At 59.7% G+C, this 19195-nt stretch overlaps 1 protein-coding gene across 4 annotated transcripts in view; it reads left to right on the forward strand.

Moving 5' to 3' along the window:
- LOC144943642 (plexin-B1-like) overlaps positions 1–19195 on the forward strand; it is a 115170-nt gene that overhangs the window by 84009 nt on the left and 11966 nt on the right. For 3 of the 4 annotated variants that reach the window (XM_078871305.1, XM_078871304.1, XM_078871306.1), the window contains 26 exons: positions 265–373; positions 1613–1721; positions 2315–3217; positions 4357–4488; positions 5000–5116; positions 5649–5742; positions 6101–6261; positions 6414–6562; positions 7065–7173; positions 7749–7882; positions 8110–8286; positions 9356–9605; positions 10990–11220; positions 11372–11521; positions 11776–11924; positions 12518–12618; positions 13049–13263; positions 13981–14159; positions 14416–14482; positions 14812–14958; positions 15862–16021; positions 16721–16824; positions 17308–17395; positions 17575–17741; positions 18203–18363; positions 18793–18940. In XM_078871305.1, coding sequence (XP_078727431.1) covers positions 265–373; positions 1613–1721; positions 2315–3217; positions 4357–4488; positions 5000–5116; positions 5649–5742; positions 6101–6261; positions 6414–6562; positions 7065–7173; positions 7749–7882; positions 8110–8286; positions 9356–9605; positions 10990–11220; positions 11372–11521; positions 11776–11924; positions 12518–12618; positions 13049–13263; positions 13981–14159; positions 14416–14482; positions 14812–14958; positions 15862–16021; positions 16721–16824; positions 17308–17395; positions 17575–17741; positions 18203–18363; positions 18793–18940 — 4511 coding nt within the window. The remainder of the gene's footprint in view (positions 1–264; positions 374–1612; positions 1722–2314; positions 3218–4356; positions 4489–4999; positions 5117–5648; positions 5743–6100; positions 6262–6413; positions 6563–7064; positions 7174–7748; positions 7883–8109; positions 8287–9355; positions 9606–10989; positions 11221–11371; positions 11522–11775; positions 11925–12517; positions 12619–13048; positions 13264–13980; positions 14160–14415; positions 14483–14811; positions 14959–15861; positions 16022–16720; positions 16825–17307; positions 17396–17574; positions 17742–18202; positions 18364–18792; positions 18941–19195) is intronic. The other variant, XM_078871307.1, reaches the window with a different exon arrangement.

The raw sequence follows: 19195 nt of genomic DNA on the forward strand, positions 1-19195 counted from the left end.
CTTTGTCTACCGAGGAGATGACGTCATCACGTGTGATGTCGTGAGATGCCGTTGCTATGCCGTGCGGCTTCACGTGGTCACGTGGCTCCGGATGTAACGCTCGTCGCTGATTCACTTAGGACGAGACCGTGACCACTGGATCCACGCGTGCCTGGTTTTTCCTTCCTCATTTGCCTGGGCTCTTAGGTTTTGTTCGCTCGCGGAGTGCCTCGTTCCGTGTGGTTCTGAGTTCTCCATCTCTCCCCCTCCCCTCCTTCCCAACAGACCACATGGTGGTACCGCTGGTCCTACGGTTCGAGGGAGTGGAGGTCGCCGCCTCCAGCTTCACTTACTTCAACTGCAACGCCGTCGCCCAGACGCGACGCAATGCACCGTACGCTTGCTCACACGCCCGTCCGCTCACTCGCACACTTACACGTTCATGCACTCGCACGCTCACTCGCACGCTCACTCGCACACTCACTCGCACGCTCACTCGCACACTAACTTAACAACAACCGCCCTTCACCTCTAAGTGGTGAGGCTTGTACTTACACACTCGCTCATGAAGACATTCACGCACTCACAACACACATGCTTGCACGCTTATTCACACGCTAACACGTTCGTGCACCATTGTGCATGCACACTCACTCGCATTCTTCCACAACCACACTCGCTCACACTCTCACACCCTCATTCGCTGAGATGAACACTCACCCACGAACACACTCATATACCTACGTGCACACTCACGCACATGCTTGCACGCTCACTCACTCGCACGCCCACCACACTAACTCACTCGCGCTACCACACACATTAACACACTGGCGCGCTTAACATATGCGTGCGCAGACCCTTTGCTCGTTCGCTCTCTCTTGCTCGCTCGCCGCCCAATGCTCGCACGGCAACACGTCTGGTCGTGCACGCTGGGACCTGCCCGACGTGCACTGCCGGTCATGTGACCTCGCCCAGTGCCGCCCCCCCATCACTAAAACAAGGCCGTGTGCATCGTACATGCGGTGTGGTGATGTCACCTGTTATGCGAGGCATGTATGTTGGTATGTGCATGTACGTGGGCGGGTTAAGCTCGGAGTGTTGTGTTTTTATTCCTGGAAAACAGCACGTAAAAAGCCCTGATGCAAGAGAGTATTATTTGTTTCCAGCAGGCAAACGCACTCTTCCGCAACTTGAGTTTCTCATCGGTTGCGTAAAGCATTGTGATTCTTCCACTGTGTGGGCTCCTGTATAACGTGTGTGTCTGGTGTGTGTTGACTGACTTGTGTGGTCGCGTTTTGCATGTGTGCATATGTGTCTGTGTGTGTTGGCATGTTGGCCGACGTGGCCACGTGTGTGCGTGTGGGGAGCGGTAGTGTAGCAGTTAGCGCACCACACTACGAACCCCGGCGACCCGAGTTCAATTCCCGCTCATGGCCAATGCCAGTGAGGATTATCTGAACCCATCTTGAGCCTTTTCTAAGTCAACTCAGCCTCAAATGAGTATCCCCACCCCCTCCCACCACCATGCAACGTGTGCCGCCTTTAGTAGGTGTTCACTAACAGCACTTGCCCCAACAGCCTGCGTGCCGACCTAATAGGGGACCTTTGTTGTGGCTACGCGTGTGTGCAGGTGCGCGGCGTGCGTGGGCAGCCCCTGGAGCTGCCACTGGTGCGTGCACCGTCACGAATGCACCCACGAGCCCAGCTGTGAGGAGGGCCCCATCATCCACAATGCCCAGGTACACTCCCCGTCGCCCCTCTACTCGCGCCGCCGCCGCCGCCGTCACGGTTGTGGTCATCGCCTGTAGCGACTGCGAGCGTCGCGGCCGTTAGTGTCGCGGTGGCTGTGGGACCCGGCGAGAAGGAGCAGCACTGCCCCCCCCCCCCAACTCCCCTGCATCACCGCCAGCTCCCGCTCGACCTCTGGGTCAGGGTCACGGTTCGGGTCTCGGGGTCGGGGTTCGGATCGAGGGTGCGGTCCTCCCTGCTCCCTCGGGCTTTTGTCTTCAAGTTTGTTGAGCGATGATTCCTGCGACTGTCGCCTCCCTCTCCGATCGTCACCCTTGTTCACCCTCCAATGTTTTTTTAATATTTTACATTTCTCACTGCGGTCACCTTGTGGTTGCTGTCTCTCACTTTGGATGTGGCATGTGGAAGGTAACTGTGTGCGTGTGTTATCTTCCTCCCTCTCTCTGTCTCCTTCACCTCCTCCCTTCCCGGTCCGTTGCTGCGCTGTGGTTGCGGTTCGCGCGTGCGTGTGCGCGTGCGCGCGTGTGTGTGCGCGTGCTTGTGTGTGTGCGCGTGTGTGCGCCCGCGCGCGTAACCCCGGTAGTTCTCCCAGCCACTTGTACCCCCTTCCTCCCCCCTCCTGCCAGTAGAGCCCCCCACGCCCTCCACTGTAGCCGGTGTCCCTAGCCTGCCCCCTGCCGGCGTCCCCACGGCACCCCCCCGCGCGCCCCCGGAGGCGCCCCCCACCCCGGTGCGTGCGGCGGTCGTCGCTCTCGCGACACCGCCGCCTGCCGCTGCTCCTCCCGCCGCCGCCCCAACTAACGGGCCCTCTAACCCGACAACCTCTGACCCTGCTCTCCCCGTAGCTTTGCTCACGCTCGGCCCTGCTCGCCCCCCCCCTCGGCATGCCACCCCCGCGCCCCCCGCTGAAACCCCCCGCCCCGCCCAGCATGCGCCAACGCTCGCTAACCCCAGTGCCGCCCCTTTTCCCGACATTAACCTCTATCCTGACATTAACGCCGACCCTAACGCCGACCCTAACGCCGACCCTCACGCCGCTCCGACCCGCACCGCCGCTCGCTCGGCCGGCGGTGACCTCGGAGAGCCTCTCCTCACCTTTGACACCAGCCCGTTGACCCTTGGTGGGGGTCACGAGTCGGGGTCAGGGGGCGAGGGCGAGAAGTCTTCGCCGCTGCCCGGCTCCTCCGCCGCCGCTTCCGCAAACCCCACCGCTTCGCCTGCACGCTCCTCCTCCTCCTCACTGATGCTGCTCTCTGGTGACGGTGATGGTGACGACGACAACGATGATGGCGGTGACGACGACGACGGTGGTGATGATGATGCTGCTACACCGGGAGCTCCCACTGCCGCTTTAGTTGCTCTGCTGCAGCTGTCTGCCTCTGGCTCTCGCCCGCACTCTCTGCACCCGCGGTCTGCGCTGGCCGGGCACCCCCTCTCCCCACAGCTCCTCCCCCACACGGCGGCGGGGGGGGGCCACCACACGCACGTGAGTACCGCCCCCCCCCACTCCCCCCCAGCGTCACAAACACCGTTCGTTCTGCCGACTGCAGAACGCGGTGTCTGGGAGGCGCTTGCGTCGCGTCGCTCGAGAAGATGACCGTGCCGCTCCCTCCCCACGGAGAAGCCCTCCCCCCTCCCCTGCTACCCCCTCCCCGCCCTCACCTTGCTCGTTTGCACCATCGCCAATCCCGCCCGGTAGCCGTAGCTCTGGGGCTGTCGGAGGCGAGCGTGCGCTTAGCGTGTGCCGAGTATATGCCGAGTGTGTGCTGAGCACGTGGTGATTGTGTTGGAGGGGAGCGTGCGGTGAGCGTGTGTCGGTGTGCAAACGAACTGCCCATGCTACGGCGAATGCGGAATTACTGTGGAATGGCACAATTGCCCTCCCAGCCTTACCTTCCCAGCCTCACCCCCTCACCCCGCATGTGCCTGCGTGTGTGCGTGCGTGCGTGCTTGCGTGCTCGTGCTTCTGGCTGTTGCCTGGGTGAGGTAAGGAGAAGCTTTGGGGGCCTTCTTCACTCGTGCTGAGGCTTCGATTCCCAAGGCTCCTCGCTCCCTCCCTCCCTCGCGTCTCTTCCTGCGTAGCTGCATGACCAGAGTGGGGAGCTTGCTGGCGTTCACGATGGTGAAGCCCGTGCAAGGCTCTTCTCGTTTTAGTAGCCCCCTGTGCTAAATAATTACTCGCCGAGGGATGTGATAGGATAAGGGCCGGTGTTCGTTGGCCAAGACCGGTATTTAAAGGGCCATGGGTTTGGGGAATTGGGGCACGGCTCTGGTTGAAAGCCATGACCAGAACATGGGAGGGGGGGGGCGGGCACGTCCAGAGTTGGGGTGGCATATCTGCGGGTAACGTTCGTGCAGAATGTCGAGTGGATAGGGGCGTGGGTATAGAGGATGGCGAAGCGTCTCTGGGTCAGAGGGCATGGCTGGGATTCAGAGGACACATCTAACAGGGATAGTGTTGTGTATAGAATCTAGAGAATGGCGGCAGCAGCGTACCTAGAGGATGAGGGCATGGGTGGGAAATGAAGACACGTCTAGAGGATTGGGGTGCATTCAGGATCAATTAGGAATGTCTGTAGTCCTGCCCCTACCCGTGCCCGTGTGACGGTGTACTGTCACTTGCAGCACGAGCTGGCCGTACCCATGAAGGGCCCCGGCAGCTGCCCGTGCCTGGAGAGCTTCTCCAGCGCCAGCCTCGTGCCCGCGCGCTTCTCCACCGCCCTCGCCTTCGTCGCCCGCAACCTCAACCTGCTGGAGGTGACGGAGTGGGGGGGGGGGGCACGGCATGGGGGGGCACGGCATGGGTGGGCATGCGGAAACTTGGATTTATTTGGGCGAGGGCTATTTTTATCCTTAATAATTTTTGACGCGTTACGGCCGACGTTGAAAGCGCCGTTGCTCTCGGAAGAAACTGTCCGATTGCAATTCTGCGTAAAGTCGCGTTGCTCATAGGGACTAATCCCAAACAAATAAAACCGGCGAATTGGATGAGCCTATTTGGCCAAGGTGATGATCAAACTCTCATCCAATAAACCAATTGAACAGAGCGCACACTTTACCAATCAATCACTCACTCACTCGAGCAATCGGCCAATCGGACGTTAATCAGAGCCAGCTGAGTGCTCACTGAGACAGACGCTGTCTTACTCAAGGAAGCCCTGGGCAGGTCTCCCACATCCTGACATCTGCCCCTTCACCCCCCCCACCCCCACTCTCCTCACCGCCGCACGCACTGCCGTCATACCACCGGTGCTGGCACTAATCTCAGACGCAGGTGCCGGCGTTTGAGTGCCTGGTGACGGTGGACGGGAAGTCGCACGCTGTGGGGGCGCAGGCGAGCGACGTCACCAGCTCCGAAACGGTCATCACCTGCGACGTGGCCCAGGTGAGCGCCGACGTGCAAAGCCGACGGTGCCCATTCCAAGATGAACTGCGCAATGTTCGCTTTGAGACCCGGCACGCGGTGAACGGCGGGTCTAAGCACCACCGCCAGGGGCAGCAGCAGCAGCAGCAGCCTGCCGCTTAGATCGCTCGCGTTGGCAAGCGCGCGTCCCTTCCTGGGCGCCCCCCCCCCCCCGTGCCCTCAATACCAATACAACCGTCATTCGCCACTAAGCGACAGTGACGTCACCACGGTATCTGTGCCAGGTCAGGTGCACTTTGAGGCCACGTGAAGTGTAGAAGGCTCGCTCACAGGAGGTCTCGGGACAGACTCAGGTGCCATGGGTTGACGGACTGAGATGACTGGCCGATGCACCACTTGTACCCCCTACTGTACCACACAAGCACGCACACACACACATGTCCTAGCCCTCCTTGCGGCCCATGTCTGTCTCTCCCTGGGCCCTACTCGGTGTGGCTATCGCGCCAACAGCGTTTCCGCGGTAACGCGGCGATGGTGCCGGTTGTGCTTGCAGTACGACTACGACGAGGCCGCCATGGAGGTCCCTGCAGACGTGACCGTGCGGTGGACGTCACAGTTCAACATCGACAACCACAACGACCTCCAGGGTGCGCGAAGCGCGACCACACGCTCGTGAACACGCTCATTCCGACGCTCGCTCACGCGCTGTCTCACGAGCTAACAACGAGAGCGTCACCGCTCCTATTGATTAATGTATATTCTTAATTAAAAGCTATTTTTCACAATTGAGCAATGCTGCCATCAAAGTGAGTCGATTATTCTCGGATTGCTCGCACATATGTCTGTTCGGGTAACCCTGCAGCCACGTTCGGCAGTAGCATTAGCAGCAGCAGCAGCAGCAGCAGATGATGATTTGCATCAAAACATTGATTGAGAGACGTATTGCCACTGCGCGCGGCGTACGCCGGTATTGACCGCCGTTCCCTGTTTTTGCCGGCGCCGCAGTGACGCTGTACAAGTGCGGGGAGGGCCGGCGCGACTGCAGCCAGTGCCTGGCCGCCAACGCCAGCTACGGCTGCCAGTGGTGCGGCATCAAGCCGACGTGCGTCTACAACAAGACCTGCGCCGCGCCGCTCGCCACCTGCCCGGCGCCCAACATCGTGCGGGTGAGAGTCGCTGGTCCGCACGAGGCCGTGAGCAGCCGCGTGCGTGCGACGCGGCGGTCGCACGGTGGCCCCCACCGGGTGGGGAGTCCGCGCCCCTCCCTGCCGATCGTGAGCGCGACCCTCCGCGGCGCGGCGCCCTCGTTTATCCGCAGGTGGAGCCGACGACGGGGGCGCTGCAGGGCGGCACGCGGCTCACCGTGTGGGGTCACGACATGGGCCAGCGGGTGGACGACGTGGAGGCGGTGACGGTGGCCGGCGCGCCGTGTCCCCTCGTCGAGGAGCTCTACGAGATTTCGATACGGTAAGTGGCAAGGGGGGGGGGGGGGACGCGAGGAGGAGGTGGAATAGGTGGAGACGGGTGGAGGAGGGTGTCGCCGGAGATTACGAGGTGGCTCGCCCGCTCGATTCCGATCTGACTCGCTGCTTTGTTCACTTGTGAAACTTGCTGTTTGACTCGCCCGTGGACAAAATGATAAATAATTGGCACGTGGTTAACGTCTTGTGCGCCGCGTGGCAGTTAGGCAACAGGTTGATGCCACCTCGGGTCTTGCACAATCCCCTCCCCTTTAGCTTCACACCTGGCCTCTTGGTCATGTGATCAGGCAGCTGTGTGAGTGCCAGTGTCACGATGGTCACATTCGCTGTGTGTGCGCCCTGGGGAGACAAAGGCGGCCGGGCTTTCATAGGTGCTCGCCAACAGCACTTGCCCCAACAGTCTGTTAAGGCTATACGGGGAATCTTTTTCTTTGAGTGTGTGCATGCGTGTGAATTTGTTTTTGTTGCCCCCCCCCCCTCCCCCGCAGCGTGGTGTGCGAGCTGTCGAGCGTGAGCGCCGTCACGCAGGGCCCCGTGGTGCTCAAGCTGCGAGGCTTCGACTCGGCCGCGACGGCGCCGCAGCTCTTCGCCTACCAGGTGGCCGCCCTCGGCAGTGACTCGCATCAGCCCCCTCTCGCTCGGAGAGATTACAACCGGAGACCCCTTTGAGCTCGGGGCCCAAAGGGGGCCAAAAACGTCGAGCGGCCGGCAACAAACGGCTCCGACTGATTTTGGGTTAGGCCACTTGTAGTGATCTGGCCGAATTTGGCAATTTTATTTGTTTGGCCTTTCCCGGGCGGTGGAGGGTTTCGCGGCAAAAAAATCTGGCCGGATCGCTGCGTGGCCGAAGCCGAAAAATAATGCTGGGCTTGCCAGGCAACACGTTGCTTGGATTGAGCAAGGCTCTCTGTTTGGTAAGAACGTTGGGAAAGGAGACGATGGCACTTGTTCAGCTTTCATTCATGGAGCAGGCATCGAACCCGGGTCACCGGATTCCGGTTGCCACGCGCCAATCCCCGCACCGCCACCGTACCGCCCGCAGATGAACCCGTATCGCGATCACACCCCCTAAACGCGGGTACGTACGGTGTCACCTCTCTCCTCCCTTCCGAGCGCCGGCCGTTTTGTTATTCATTCGACGGTTGTTGCCATGTCTCTTTGCCGGACGGCAGGACCCCCATCCTCAGGAGTTCCTCCCAGTGAAGGGGCCCCGCGCGGGTGGCACGATGCTGCGGGTGCTCGGGGACGACCTGTTCTCGGGCAGCGCTGCTGACGTCTCCGTCACGGTCGGCAACGTCATCTGCAGGTGGGTGCGCCTCTCCGCGCGCTTCGTGTGCGACCGTGCTTTCATCCGTGAGGCTGCACGTCTCTCTGCGCATTGGTCCACGTGACCGTGCGTTCTTCTCTGTGGCCGCGTTCGTCCATCGTTCTACGTGACCGTGCGTTGGTCCGTGCGAACATCCGCTTCGTCCGTCCGTGCGAGGGTTCGTTTGTTCGTACGTCCGACCGATCGGCATTTGTTCTCTTAAGCAGGAACGTGGAGGTGACGGAGAGCGAGGTGAGGTGCCGCACGAGCAGCTACCCGGAGCCCGGCGAGGCCGAGGTGGTGCTGCACTATGGGCCGCTGGCGCAGCGCAGGCTCTCGGGCCTCTACACCTACACCCTGGACCCCGAGGTTCACAACGTGGAGCCCAAGGAGAGCTTCATCAGGTGCTGTCACAGCGTAAAGCTTTACGGGAGTTCAGACAATTCAACGTTGTGGGATAACTTAAGGGAGGTCGGGATCACTCACTCACATGTCAGAGTAAAAAAAAAAATCCACCGTTAATTAATTTTTTTTGAGATCCTTTAATATGAAAGGCACTTTATAAAATAGAGGTTATAATCTCTCAATACAAAGGCCACTGTCCCAGCCATTGACATGCTAATCTCTCACAATACAAAGACCACTGCCCCAGCCTCCGTTGGTTGGACCATCTCTAGCTCCACCCACCGACCTTGATGCACCCATCTCAGGCCTATATAAGACCTCGTCTCAGCAGCTTTCTCTTTCTCTCACCTGAAGACGATTGCTTGTGTTGCGATCGAAACGTCGTGATCTATTATTTTTTTTATTTACGTGACTTCACCGAAAGAGTATGAATTCCTGCAGTCACGAAAGCTTTAAATCGAGGTTCTTATTATTGCGATGATATCGCGGCGGACATGAGGCATTGTCTTCATGGCAGCCGATTGGTTGGGTGCAGTGGGAGTGACGAGCCAATTTCTAGCGACCGTAATCTTTGTCTCTCGTGCGTACATGCACGTGTGTCCGGGTGCATGGGTCCCATCATCCCGGTCCGTAAACCCGTAACACCTGGGTCTGTCCCGGGACGTCCTGCCAACAGGGAGCCACAGTCACCCGTGTTCAATGGGCCATCGAGGCGGTGCTCATCTCCTGTTTACAGCACTAAGCCAATGGTGGAAATTCCACATTGCTATGGCAGGGGGCAAGTTTATCCATCGGGCAACCACTGTTGACTTCATACTCCCTCCCCCGCCCCCCGAACTCGTCACCTTCCGATTGCGATGTGTTCACTCTGCTGCTGAGCCATCTGGCGGGATTCTGGAACTTCACGCGGTGCCGAAGTTGCCCTTAGCCAGACACAAGCGCCGTGGTGCCATCACCGCCGGTCTGTGGTAAACGGCGGCCGTCGTTTGCGTGCGTACACAAGCGCGTGCGTCGGGGCGCCGAACGTGACGGCGTTCTTTGTCGCTGTGCGTGCGTCACACCTCGCAGCGGAGGGCGCACCATCCTGGTCACCGGCACCAACCTGGACTCGGTGGAGCAGCCGCTGGTGCGGGTGGAGGTGGTCGCCGCGGCGTCCTCGTGGTCCGCGCCGGTCTCCTCCGACCCCGGCGACGATGCGGCTCGCCGCAGGAGGAGCCGCGGGTGGGCGCGCAGATCCCGGGCCGTGGCTGCATCCCCGACTCTGTGCCGACCCGGAACCGCGCAGCGTCACCGCAAGCCCCAGGGCACCGCCGTCCTGGTGGGTCCACTGGGGGCACGGCGCGGCCCCACGTTCAGTGTTTGCTCGCCCACTCGCTCGCTCGCCCGCTCGCGTAGACACAGAGCGACTCGGCAGGTGTGAGCAGCAGCGGCCAGGTGACGAGGAGTCGGCGCGACCAACAATTCCTCAAGCCCCAATGAATGAGTGCTTACATATAGGAGTAAACCGGAGCACCGAGAGAAAGTCCGTGTGCTCTATCCCCGAGCAGATGAAGTTCACATTTGCTGTACTGTCTTCCCCTGGCGAACCAGGGTATGATGCCTCCCCTACGGGGGAGGGAGTTGCGCGAAATTTGTGCGTGATCCACCAACCCTCGCTGCTGCCTCCACAGTGCGGGTTTTAGAGGCGTGCGTAGTTTGGACAAGCTGAGAGCTTTTGTCCGTGCACTGTGCTTGGGCCCAGCTGGTTACCGCGAGACCATTTTTCGTGATGTGATCTCCTTTGACTCGTAATTGAATGTTGGGTTCGGCCACTAAATTAATGATTCGGTAAAATTATTGCGGCGAGAGCCCTCCACCATCTGACGCGTATTATTGTTTCGGCTGACTTGCCATGGGTGAGTTAGAGAGTGACTCTCACAACCAGGTTTAGCGGTTAGATGGTTCAGGGGCCGCACCCCAATAGAACTCACGCATTTCAACAATGACTGCAGACACACCGACGTGCTATAAACTTCCTATTTCGGGTTATCCCCGCTGTGCCATACTAATCCGTTCTAGTGCCTCCTCCACCACACCGGCGACCCATCTTTGGGGCAAGTGCTGTTAGCAAGCACCTATTAAGGCCGACACGGTACGCGAGGGGGTGGATGGCCAGCAACGCGCCCATGCTGATGTTTACACAGTGCATCGGGTACTCATTTACGGCTAAGTCAGCCAAGGGGGAAGGCCCAGGATCGGTGCAGATAATAGTCATTGGTGTTGGCCGTGAGTGGGAATCGAACGTGGGTCGTCAGGTTTATGGCTCAGTGCAGCGCTTGCCCCTGCGCCGCATGCTGCGGCACCTTCCCCTCGCTCCCCTCTTGCTTGTGTTAGCTTCACGTTGTTGTTCGTAGCGTGTGCGGAGCGTACCACTTGTTCCGACGCTTGTCGTTGCGGTGGAGTGGCCATGGGTCTCCGGTTCCATCTCCTGGCGCAGTCCAACCCCGTGGTAGTAACGGGTTTGCGGTGGGAAAAATTCCGGGCGCTCCCACCGACTCAAACGTCTGGCCAGCCGTTCAGAGGGTAGGCCACAATGCTCCCTAGAGAGGATCTCTAGAGCTCCCTCGAGCATGTGCCCTTCCACCAGCAAGTGGCAGGAGCATACGATTGCAGGGCTGCACCTTTTCCTCTTGTGAACACGCGTGTGCGCGTGCTTGCGGCAGGCGGAGGACTGCTGCGAGGTGCTGAACGAGACGAGCATGAGCTGCTACTCGCCCAGCGTGTCGGACGTCGTTCCGCCCGGTGCCTCCACGCGCCTCCTCTTCATCATGGACGACCTGCAACTGGACTACGGCCAATTCCGCTACGTGAGTGACCCCAAGATGCTGCCGCTCAACCACGAGGACCCGAGCAAGCCCTACAAGTTCAAGCCGGGCAGCCTCATTGTGGCCAAGGTGAGGGCAGGACCCTTTCCTTATTATTATTATAATAATGATGGTGTCAATAATAGTTGACATCAAGCGTATGGAGTAGCTTGACCCGCGACGTCGGCCTGTTGGAGCGAGACCGCCCCCACGACCTCTTGACCCCCCCCCGTGCCTCTAGGGTGAGAACCTGAAGCAGGCGATCAGCCAGGTGGAGGTGCGCGCGACACTCGGGGACCAGGAGTGCGAGATCCGCACGCTCACCGACAACGACCTCTACTGCAACCCGTCAGCCAGCGCCCCCGACCCCAAACGGACCGTCAACTTCACGGTGTGGACTCCCACCGCTGCTGCGTGCGGTGTGCTGCGAGGTTGCCCGTGCTGCTGGGCGTGGGGCCACGTAGGATTGCTGCGATGTGCCGTAGTATCGCCGCATCGCTGTGGTGCGTGGAGCGGTTTTGCATGGTGCGGCGTGGTCCACGCCGCGGACGGTTTGGTCCGGTAGCGCCGACGCGCGCTCGTTGCCGCGTGACCCGCGGCGCCGGTGCGCGAAGCGTCTGACGCAATGTCTCCCCCTCCCCACAGGTGCACATGGGTTACCTGGAGTACAACCTGGGCCCCGTGGAGTACGACATGGAGGTGACGAACAACTTCCCGCACGAGGCGCAGATCGGGGTTGGTGTGGCGGCCGCCGTCCTCACCCTGCTGGTGGTCGCCGTCATATTCATCTACAGGTGCGTACGTGTGGAGCAGGCTCGTGAAGGACTCTACCTGCGCAGTGCCAGGCTGGGTGCACTTTGAGGCACTGGAGGCAGTCGCCCTCCGGCAACATCGCAGGGTGGAGAAGCGACGCTCGCAACGATGAGTGGGGCGCCGGGGTGGATAAAAACCTGCCGGCGGTGCCACTGCCACAGGACCGTCCTGGCGCGCCTGTTGGCTTTGCCAGATTGGCACGGGGCGTAACACCCTCGCAGCCACAATCCTTCTCTTTCACCCGTACTCCCACTTCCCCAGCGTGCGCACCACGCGCTGGGTTCACACCCACGATGGGAGCCAGCCACAAGCAGTTCCCGAGGGGGAGGGGGGGGGCACCCTGGGAGTTCCCAACCGTTCCTGTCTGGGGAAGCGTGGCTAGCAAAGCAGGAGATGGACTTCGGAGGGAACCAATGAATGTGAGATGGACATGACCCCACACCTTCGATTAGCACAGAAAGAAGTTCAACACACACACACACGTACATCATCATAAATAACAACAACATCATCATCACGTTGCCCCGAGTGACCGCGTCGCGCTGAGTGACCGCGTCGTGCGGGACGTTCACAGGAGAAAGAGCAAGAAGGCGCTGCGGGACTACAAGAAGGTGCAGATACAGCTGGAGAGCCTGGAGACCAACGTGCGCGACCAGTGCAAGAAGCAGTTCACAGGTGAGGGGTGCAAGCAGGCGCAGCAGGCGGAGGCGGCTCGTGAAGGACGCTACTGGGCAGTTGAAGGCAGTCGCCCTCCAGCAACAACAGAGAGGAGAGGAGCGACGCTCGTAACAACGAGCGGAGCGCCGGGCAGCTAAAATGCAGCGTGTTGGAACAGTAGGGGGCACAGCTGTTGCATCTCAGTCAGTCAGCCTATGGCACCTGGGTCTGTCCCGTGACCTACTGCCAGCGGCCGTTCAACACTTCACGTGGCCTTAAAGCGCACATAGCCTGGCACAAGTGCCGTGGTGACGTCACCGCTATTTAGTGGCGAATTATGTGGTTGTTGTTGGTGCTTGGTGGTGGTCGTAGTGGTTGGTAACGGCAGTGAGTGGTGGTGGTGGCGTTGATGGCGTTTGCTGCTCGCTCCCTCTCCGTCCCCTCGTAGACCTGATGACGGAGATGAACGACGTGTCGAGCGACCTCCTCGGCATGGGCATCCCCTTCCGTGACTACAAGCTCTACACGGAGCGCATCTTCTTCCCCGGCAGCAGCTCCCCGCTGTCGCGCTCCCTCGACGTGTCGGAGGCGCGGCGGCAGACCGTGGAGCAGGGCCTCAGCCAGCTGTCGAACCTGCTCAACAGCAAGCCCTTCCTCACCAAGGTGCGCCAACCGGAGCGGCCTCCGTAACGCTTCTGCGTGTGCCCGCGTGTGCGCGCTTGCCCCGCGCGGTCTGTTACGGCTCCACAGGAACCTCTGTGTTTGTGTGCGCGTGTGGGAGCGCGCGGCGACGTGGCGGTCGGCGCGCCGCGCCACGGAACCCGGCGACCCGAGTTCAATTCTCTGCTCGACGACCGATAAAGAAACTGGTCGTGGGCCTGCATCCCCCTTGGTCGACTCGACCTTAAATGAGTACCACGAGTGGGGAGACAAATGCTGACGCGCAGGCGCGGTGTTGGCCACAACCCCCCGTATCGCGCGCCGCGCCGGCCTTCACAGCTGTTCGCTGACTGCACGTGCTCCAGCAGCATATTAAGTCCTCCAGGGCCCTTGTTTGTATGAACTACGCACTCCATTAATAGCGTCTGATTTCACGTTGTGTCTAAGCCGCACGCGGACAACGGAACCGGATAAACGAGCGCGGCGCGCCGACGTGGATTTTGGGCGCCGGCATCGGCACGCAATTGCCACCTCTTGCGAACGATGCCACGGGCTCAACGACGTTCATTCAGTGAAGACTCAGACCAGAAAAAGCAAACGCCTGCCCTTGCCGTTGTCACCACCCTTTGTCTCTCACCGCTGCGTCACTGCCCTTGTGTCGCTCCCCGTGTCGCTCACCCCTGCGTCACCGTTCCTCTCGCGCCGCCCCTCTCTCCGCAGTTCATCCACACGCTGGAGCGACAGCCGACCTTCTCGGCACGCGACCGCGGCTGCGTGGCGTCGCTGCTCACGGTGGCGCTGCACGGCAACCTGGAGTACTATACCGACATCCTCAAGACCCTGCTCAACGACCTCATGGAGCAGTACGTGGCCAAGAACCCCAAGCTCATGCTGCGACGGTAAGAACCGGCATGAGGGTACGCACCGCTGGCGACACGGCGGCGACACGGATCGCTCGGCCCACCCACGCGCACGACACCCGGCACCCACACGACGCGCGCACTCTCACCGCAAGCCACTATGGCTCATTGTTCGGAGGCACAGGCGGTCACGGCCGCTCCCAGCAATTGCAATAAATCAGAACAAATGTACAATTAAATGCGCCCGTGTTGACAATCGCTGTAACTAAATGCATCTATCGTTTTATTTGAAAAGGACTGAGACGGTGGTGGAGAAGATGCTCACCAACTGGATGTCCATCTGCCTCTACAAATTCCTGAAGGTGGGCAACTACGAGTTCACGGGGTCAAATGGGGTGGAGGGGGGTGGGTGGGGTGGGGGGTGCCCTGTTCGAAGGAGGAGGTTCCAATGGTGAGGAGGCACTGTTGCGTCTGACACGAATCTCGCCTCGGAGACCCCCTAACTATCGGCAGCTCTTCTAGGGGACCCGCTAACAACAGCTCGCCCCTACGCGGCGCGAGGTGACTCGATGCCAGCCTCGATCGGATGCCGCGTGGCCCGAGCCGACACGTACGACGAGCCCGTCGCCTCTTTCCCCCCCCCCCCCCGTGTCTCCTCCGTGGACAATGAGCGCTTTGTTTTGACCTGCAGGAGACGGCGGGGGAGTCGCTCTTCACGCTGTTCAAGGCCATCAAGCACCAGGTGGAGAAGGGCCCCGTGGACGTGGTGCTGGGCAAGGCCAAGTACTCGCTCAACGACAACCGTCTGCTCGGGGAGGACGTTGAGTACCAACAACTGGTATGACGACGACATCAGCAACTATTAAACTATTACAAAGTAAACTATGTTTTATTTTACCAGGTAAGGCCCACTGAGCTATATAGCTCTTTTTCAGAAGCGACATGGCCACAAATGATAGCGCAACGAAGTGGCTTATCACGTGGACATTTATAGCAGCCAAATAGTTTAAATTAATGTTTCTAAATGTGAGGGTAAAAACTGGAGGACCTGCAGAAAAAATTACCCGACCATACATACAACTCCAAATATACAGTAGGCATCAGGATCGGGATTGAACCCACGACCTCCTGTATACCAGGCAAGGTAGTAAACATCTCGCCCCCGTGGCACACCATCTCAACACAGGGGTGAGAGTCAAGGCAACAACAACAATTGTAGTCTCCACCGACCGAGCAGGGGCCGAGCCAGCCTGGCGTGGCTCAGGAGGCTGCCGTGTCTCTCACATCGGCTTTGGCAGCGAGTCAAACGGTGTCTGGACGAGCGGTGGTGCAGTGGTTAGCGCGCCGAGCCACAAACCTGGCCACCAGAGTTTGGTTTCCGGCCACGGCCAACATCAGTGGCGAGTGATCACTGAACCAGCCCGGGGCCTCAAAGAGGTTGGCTCAGCCTGTGTGATTCTGGCCACCCACCCTCTCATGTGCTCTGCCGGACTTCATAGGTGCCCCAAAAGTCTGTCAAGGGTACACAGGGGAGCGCTTGTCTTTGTGTGTGTACGTGTCTATATATATATTTATATACTTGGGTCTATGTGTGTATGCGATGCTTGGCCGGCATAAAACCGGCCACACCGGCACCTCGTGCGCCGTACCAGACTTCCTAGATACTCGCTCGCAGCACTCGCCCCGACGGTGTTGTTAAGGCTACGCGGTGGCGCGCGTGCGCGCGTGCGTGCGGCGGCAGATGCTGAACGTGACGGTGCAGGGCAGCATTGAGGAGCAGCCCACGCCCGTGCGCCTGCTGGACTGCGACAGCGTACATCAGGCCAAGGAGAAGATCCTGGAGCAGGTCTACAAGAACTTGCCCTTCTCGCAGCGCCCCGCCATCTGCGACGTCGACCTTGGTGGGTGACCCTCGCCGGGGGCTCGTGATGTGGGGGGAGGAGGGGGGGGGGGTTGGTGGAGGGGCAGGGGTGAGGTGGGGTGCGACCTTGCAACCACTTCCTGTTTGGGCTCGCGTGATATCGCTCTTGGTGGGAGCTACGGCCGTGTTATGTTTGCGTGTTATCTTGATGTTGTAATATTTGCCCCATCGTATCCCCATTGCCGTGTCGGCATTGGTGTGCCATGACACGGGAGCACCCGCTCAGACAGCGGTGCCACCCTTCGTGTTATCAAGAAGGGCCCGCGGAAGTGGATATTACAGAGCTACCTCCTAGAGACCCTTGCAAGTGACCTCTTGTCCACATCGGAGAAGGAAGCGCATTCACATTTTAGAGTATTGTTCGTCGCGTGACGGTGAAACGGATATTGTTCAATCTCAGGGCTGAACTTCAGTCAAGTGAAGTGCAGAAATGTTTAAATTCATCGAGGTTTTTTGCGTCATCAGAACCCATACATTCACTACACATCATGAGAACCTAGTTTAATCACAACTTGGTTTATGTGAGTCGATGGGTCGTGTCTCTGTGCGAGTACTTCTTGAGAGCCCTGTTTAGTTCCACAGACGTTTGAAGCCCGGATCTGAACCCAGTACCTGAGCGGTGCCGGCCCGGCATTCTGACCCGTGTTTCCACGCGGCCGCGCGATTTGTGTTTGCGCAGAGTGGCGCAACGGCTATGCGGGGCACCTGGTCCTCTCCGACGAGGACGTCACGTCCGTCTCGCACGGCCGCTGGAAGAGAGTCAACACGCTGCAGCACTACAAGGTGCCAATGGTCCCCTGACCCCCGACCTTCTCAACCTCTCACCCCCAACCCTAACGCCATCCCGGCTTCATCGCTCTGCTCCTACCTAGCGACTTTGTGTTACTGCTGCTCAGTGATAAAGCTCGTAACTGGAAACTTGATGGCGACAAAGCATCACTTGACCGGACAAAACTAAAACGTGGTGATTTGCATTTAGTCAGAAATTAACGTCTGCGGCATGGTGAGGGGGAAGGGGGCAGGGGGGAGGATCGGCTATCTCGTGATCGCAGGTGGCCCTGACACGTCCACCCCGTGTCCTGCTGTTCATCACAAACGTGTCTTTACTTCTGCCGTTTGAGTGTTTTTTCCATGCGTGTTCGACCACAAACCGGCACCTGTCGCCGGTCGCGGTGGCTGTGGTGGCCAGGGTTGTCGCGTTGGCCGTGCGGTGCGGTTTGGCCGCGGCCTGCCTGCAACACAGCGCGGCTCTGTCCGTTGCCACAGGTCCCCGACGGAGCGACGGTGGCACTCGTACAGAGGTTCAAAAGCAGCCACGTTCAGGACCAGCACCGCGACCACTGCGTCGGCGAGCGTGAGTGGCGACGCACGCCAGCAACACAAGCATGCACCCAGCGAACCTGTGACGTCGCCCCAACATAGGCCCGGCGGTTCCCACTACGCGCCAACGTTTTGGGAACTCGTCGTAGTGCTGACGCCACCACCTTGGCGCCCGACGACGATGGCGATGGCTTGACGGCGTGATCTGTGCAGGAACCCCGATGCTGGAGGACGGTGAAGAGGGCGGCTTCCAGCGCTGGCACCTCGTCAAGTCCACGGACGACGTGGAGGTGCACCGCAGCAAGCGCAGCAGCATGCGCGAGCGCGACCGCACCAAGGTCATCCCCGAGATCTACCTCACGCGCCTGCTCTCCATGAAGGTACCGCTTGCTCCTCCGCTTCTTCCTCCTCCGCTTCCTCACCTTCCTCGTCCCCCTCTTCTCACTCTGGTGGAGAACGAGTCCGCTGACCTGCGACAACAGGGGTGACCGCGCGTCACCCGGTCTTTGCCCTACGCTCACACACGCCGAGGTGGCAGCTCCCCCGGCCTCGCAATCGCGCGAGGCCTGGCACAGGCTCCGCAGTTGATTCAACTTCGAATCCGATACCCGGAGTGGAGTTACTCTTTGTCGATTTGGAAAGTCACTCGGGAGCTGCCCGGTAAACATCAAGCAACCTTGGGCCAACATTGGACCAACATTTGCATGTTGACGTGGTACATGAGGTGCAGCTGCATTCTCTAATCGAGTGTGACGCCTCCGTGGGGGTGTGCGGTCATGGCGTTGCCGCGTGCACGTTGCGTGAGTGTCGCGCCGGTGTGCGCGTGTCCGTCCCTCCGCAGGGCATCCTGCAGAAGTTCGTCGACGACTTCTTCCGGGTGGTGCTGAGCACGAGCCGCCCGGTGCCGCCCGCTGTAAAGTACTTCTTCGACTTTCTGGACGAGGCGGCTGAGCGACACGGCATCGAGGACCCGGAGACGATCCACATCTGGAAGACTAACAGGTGGCGGCGCCCGTGCACACTCGCCGCTCCACCGAAGGCCCCCTCCCCCCACACCTATTTTGTCCACGAGACAACCGAGCGAAGCTGTGCCACCCGACGTCGCATACGACGCACGAGTTGAGGCGTGTGTAAGATGGCGTGGCGACGCCGCGTCTTTGCGACATACGCTGACATAACGTTGCACGCAACAAATGCGTCATTTGCCCCGCCCCCTGGCCCTGCTTGGCCCCGAGCCAGATTCAGACGTCGTCTTGTGACGCAGCATGTCGCGGTTTGGTTCCGGCTTGGCTCGACAAATATCCAGTGGGAAAATCGCCTGTAACGTGCCGGACTGACGCTGGCTCCGCTCAGATGTGCCAGTGGAAATGGGGGTATGACTGACCTCGCTGCTCTGTACCCCCCCCCGCCCCCTCTCCGCGTGTGTTCCAGCCTGCCGCTCAGGTTCTGGGTAAACATTCTGAAGAACCCGAACTTCGTGTTCGACGTGCAGGTGAGCGACATTGTGGACGCGTCGCTCTCCGTGATCGCGCAGACCTTCATGGACTCGTGCACCACCCAGGAGCAGAAGCTGGGCCGGGTGAGTGTCATTGCGAGCAGCATGAGCATCTAGATACACACGATCATCGAGACACGCATGAGTATCGAGACACACATGAACATCTAAAAACGAAACGGACTATTTTTATTTTACCAGGTAAGGCCCACTGAGCTGTATAGCTCTTTTCAGAAGCGACCTTGATGCAAATGATAGCTCAACGAAGCGGCTTATCACTTGGAAATTTCTAGCAGCCAAATACATCTAGACACACATGAGCACGCGGAGACATAGAAC

The sequence above is a fragment of the Lampetra fluviatilis genome, chromosome 32 (genome assembly GCF_964198595.1).
Source record: "Lampetra fluviatilis chromosome 32, kcLamFluv1.1, whole genome shotgun sequence".
Taxonomy (NCBI): domain Eukaryota; kingdom Metazoa; phylum Chordata; class Hyperoartia; order Petromyzontiformes; family Petromyzontidae; genus Lampetra; species Lampetra fluviatilis.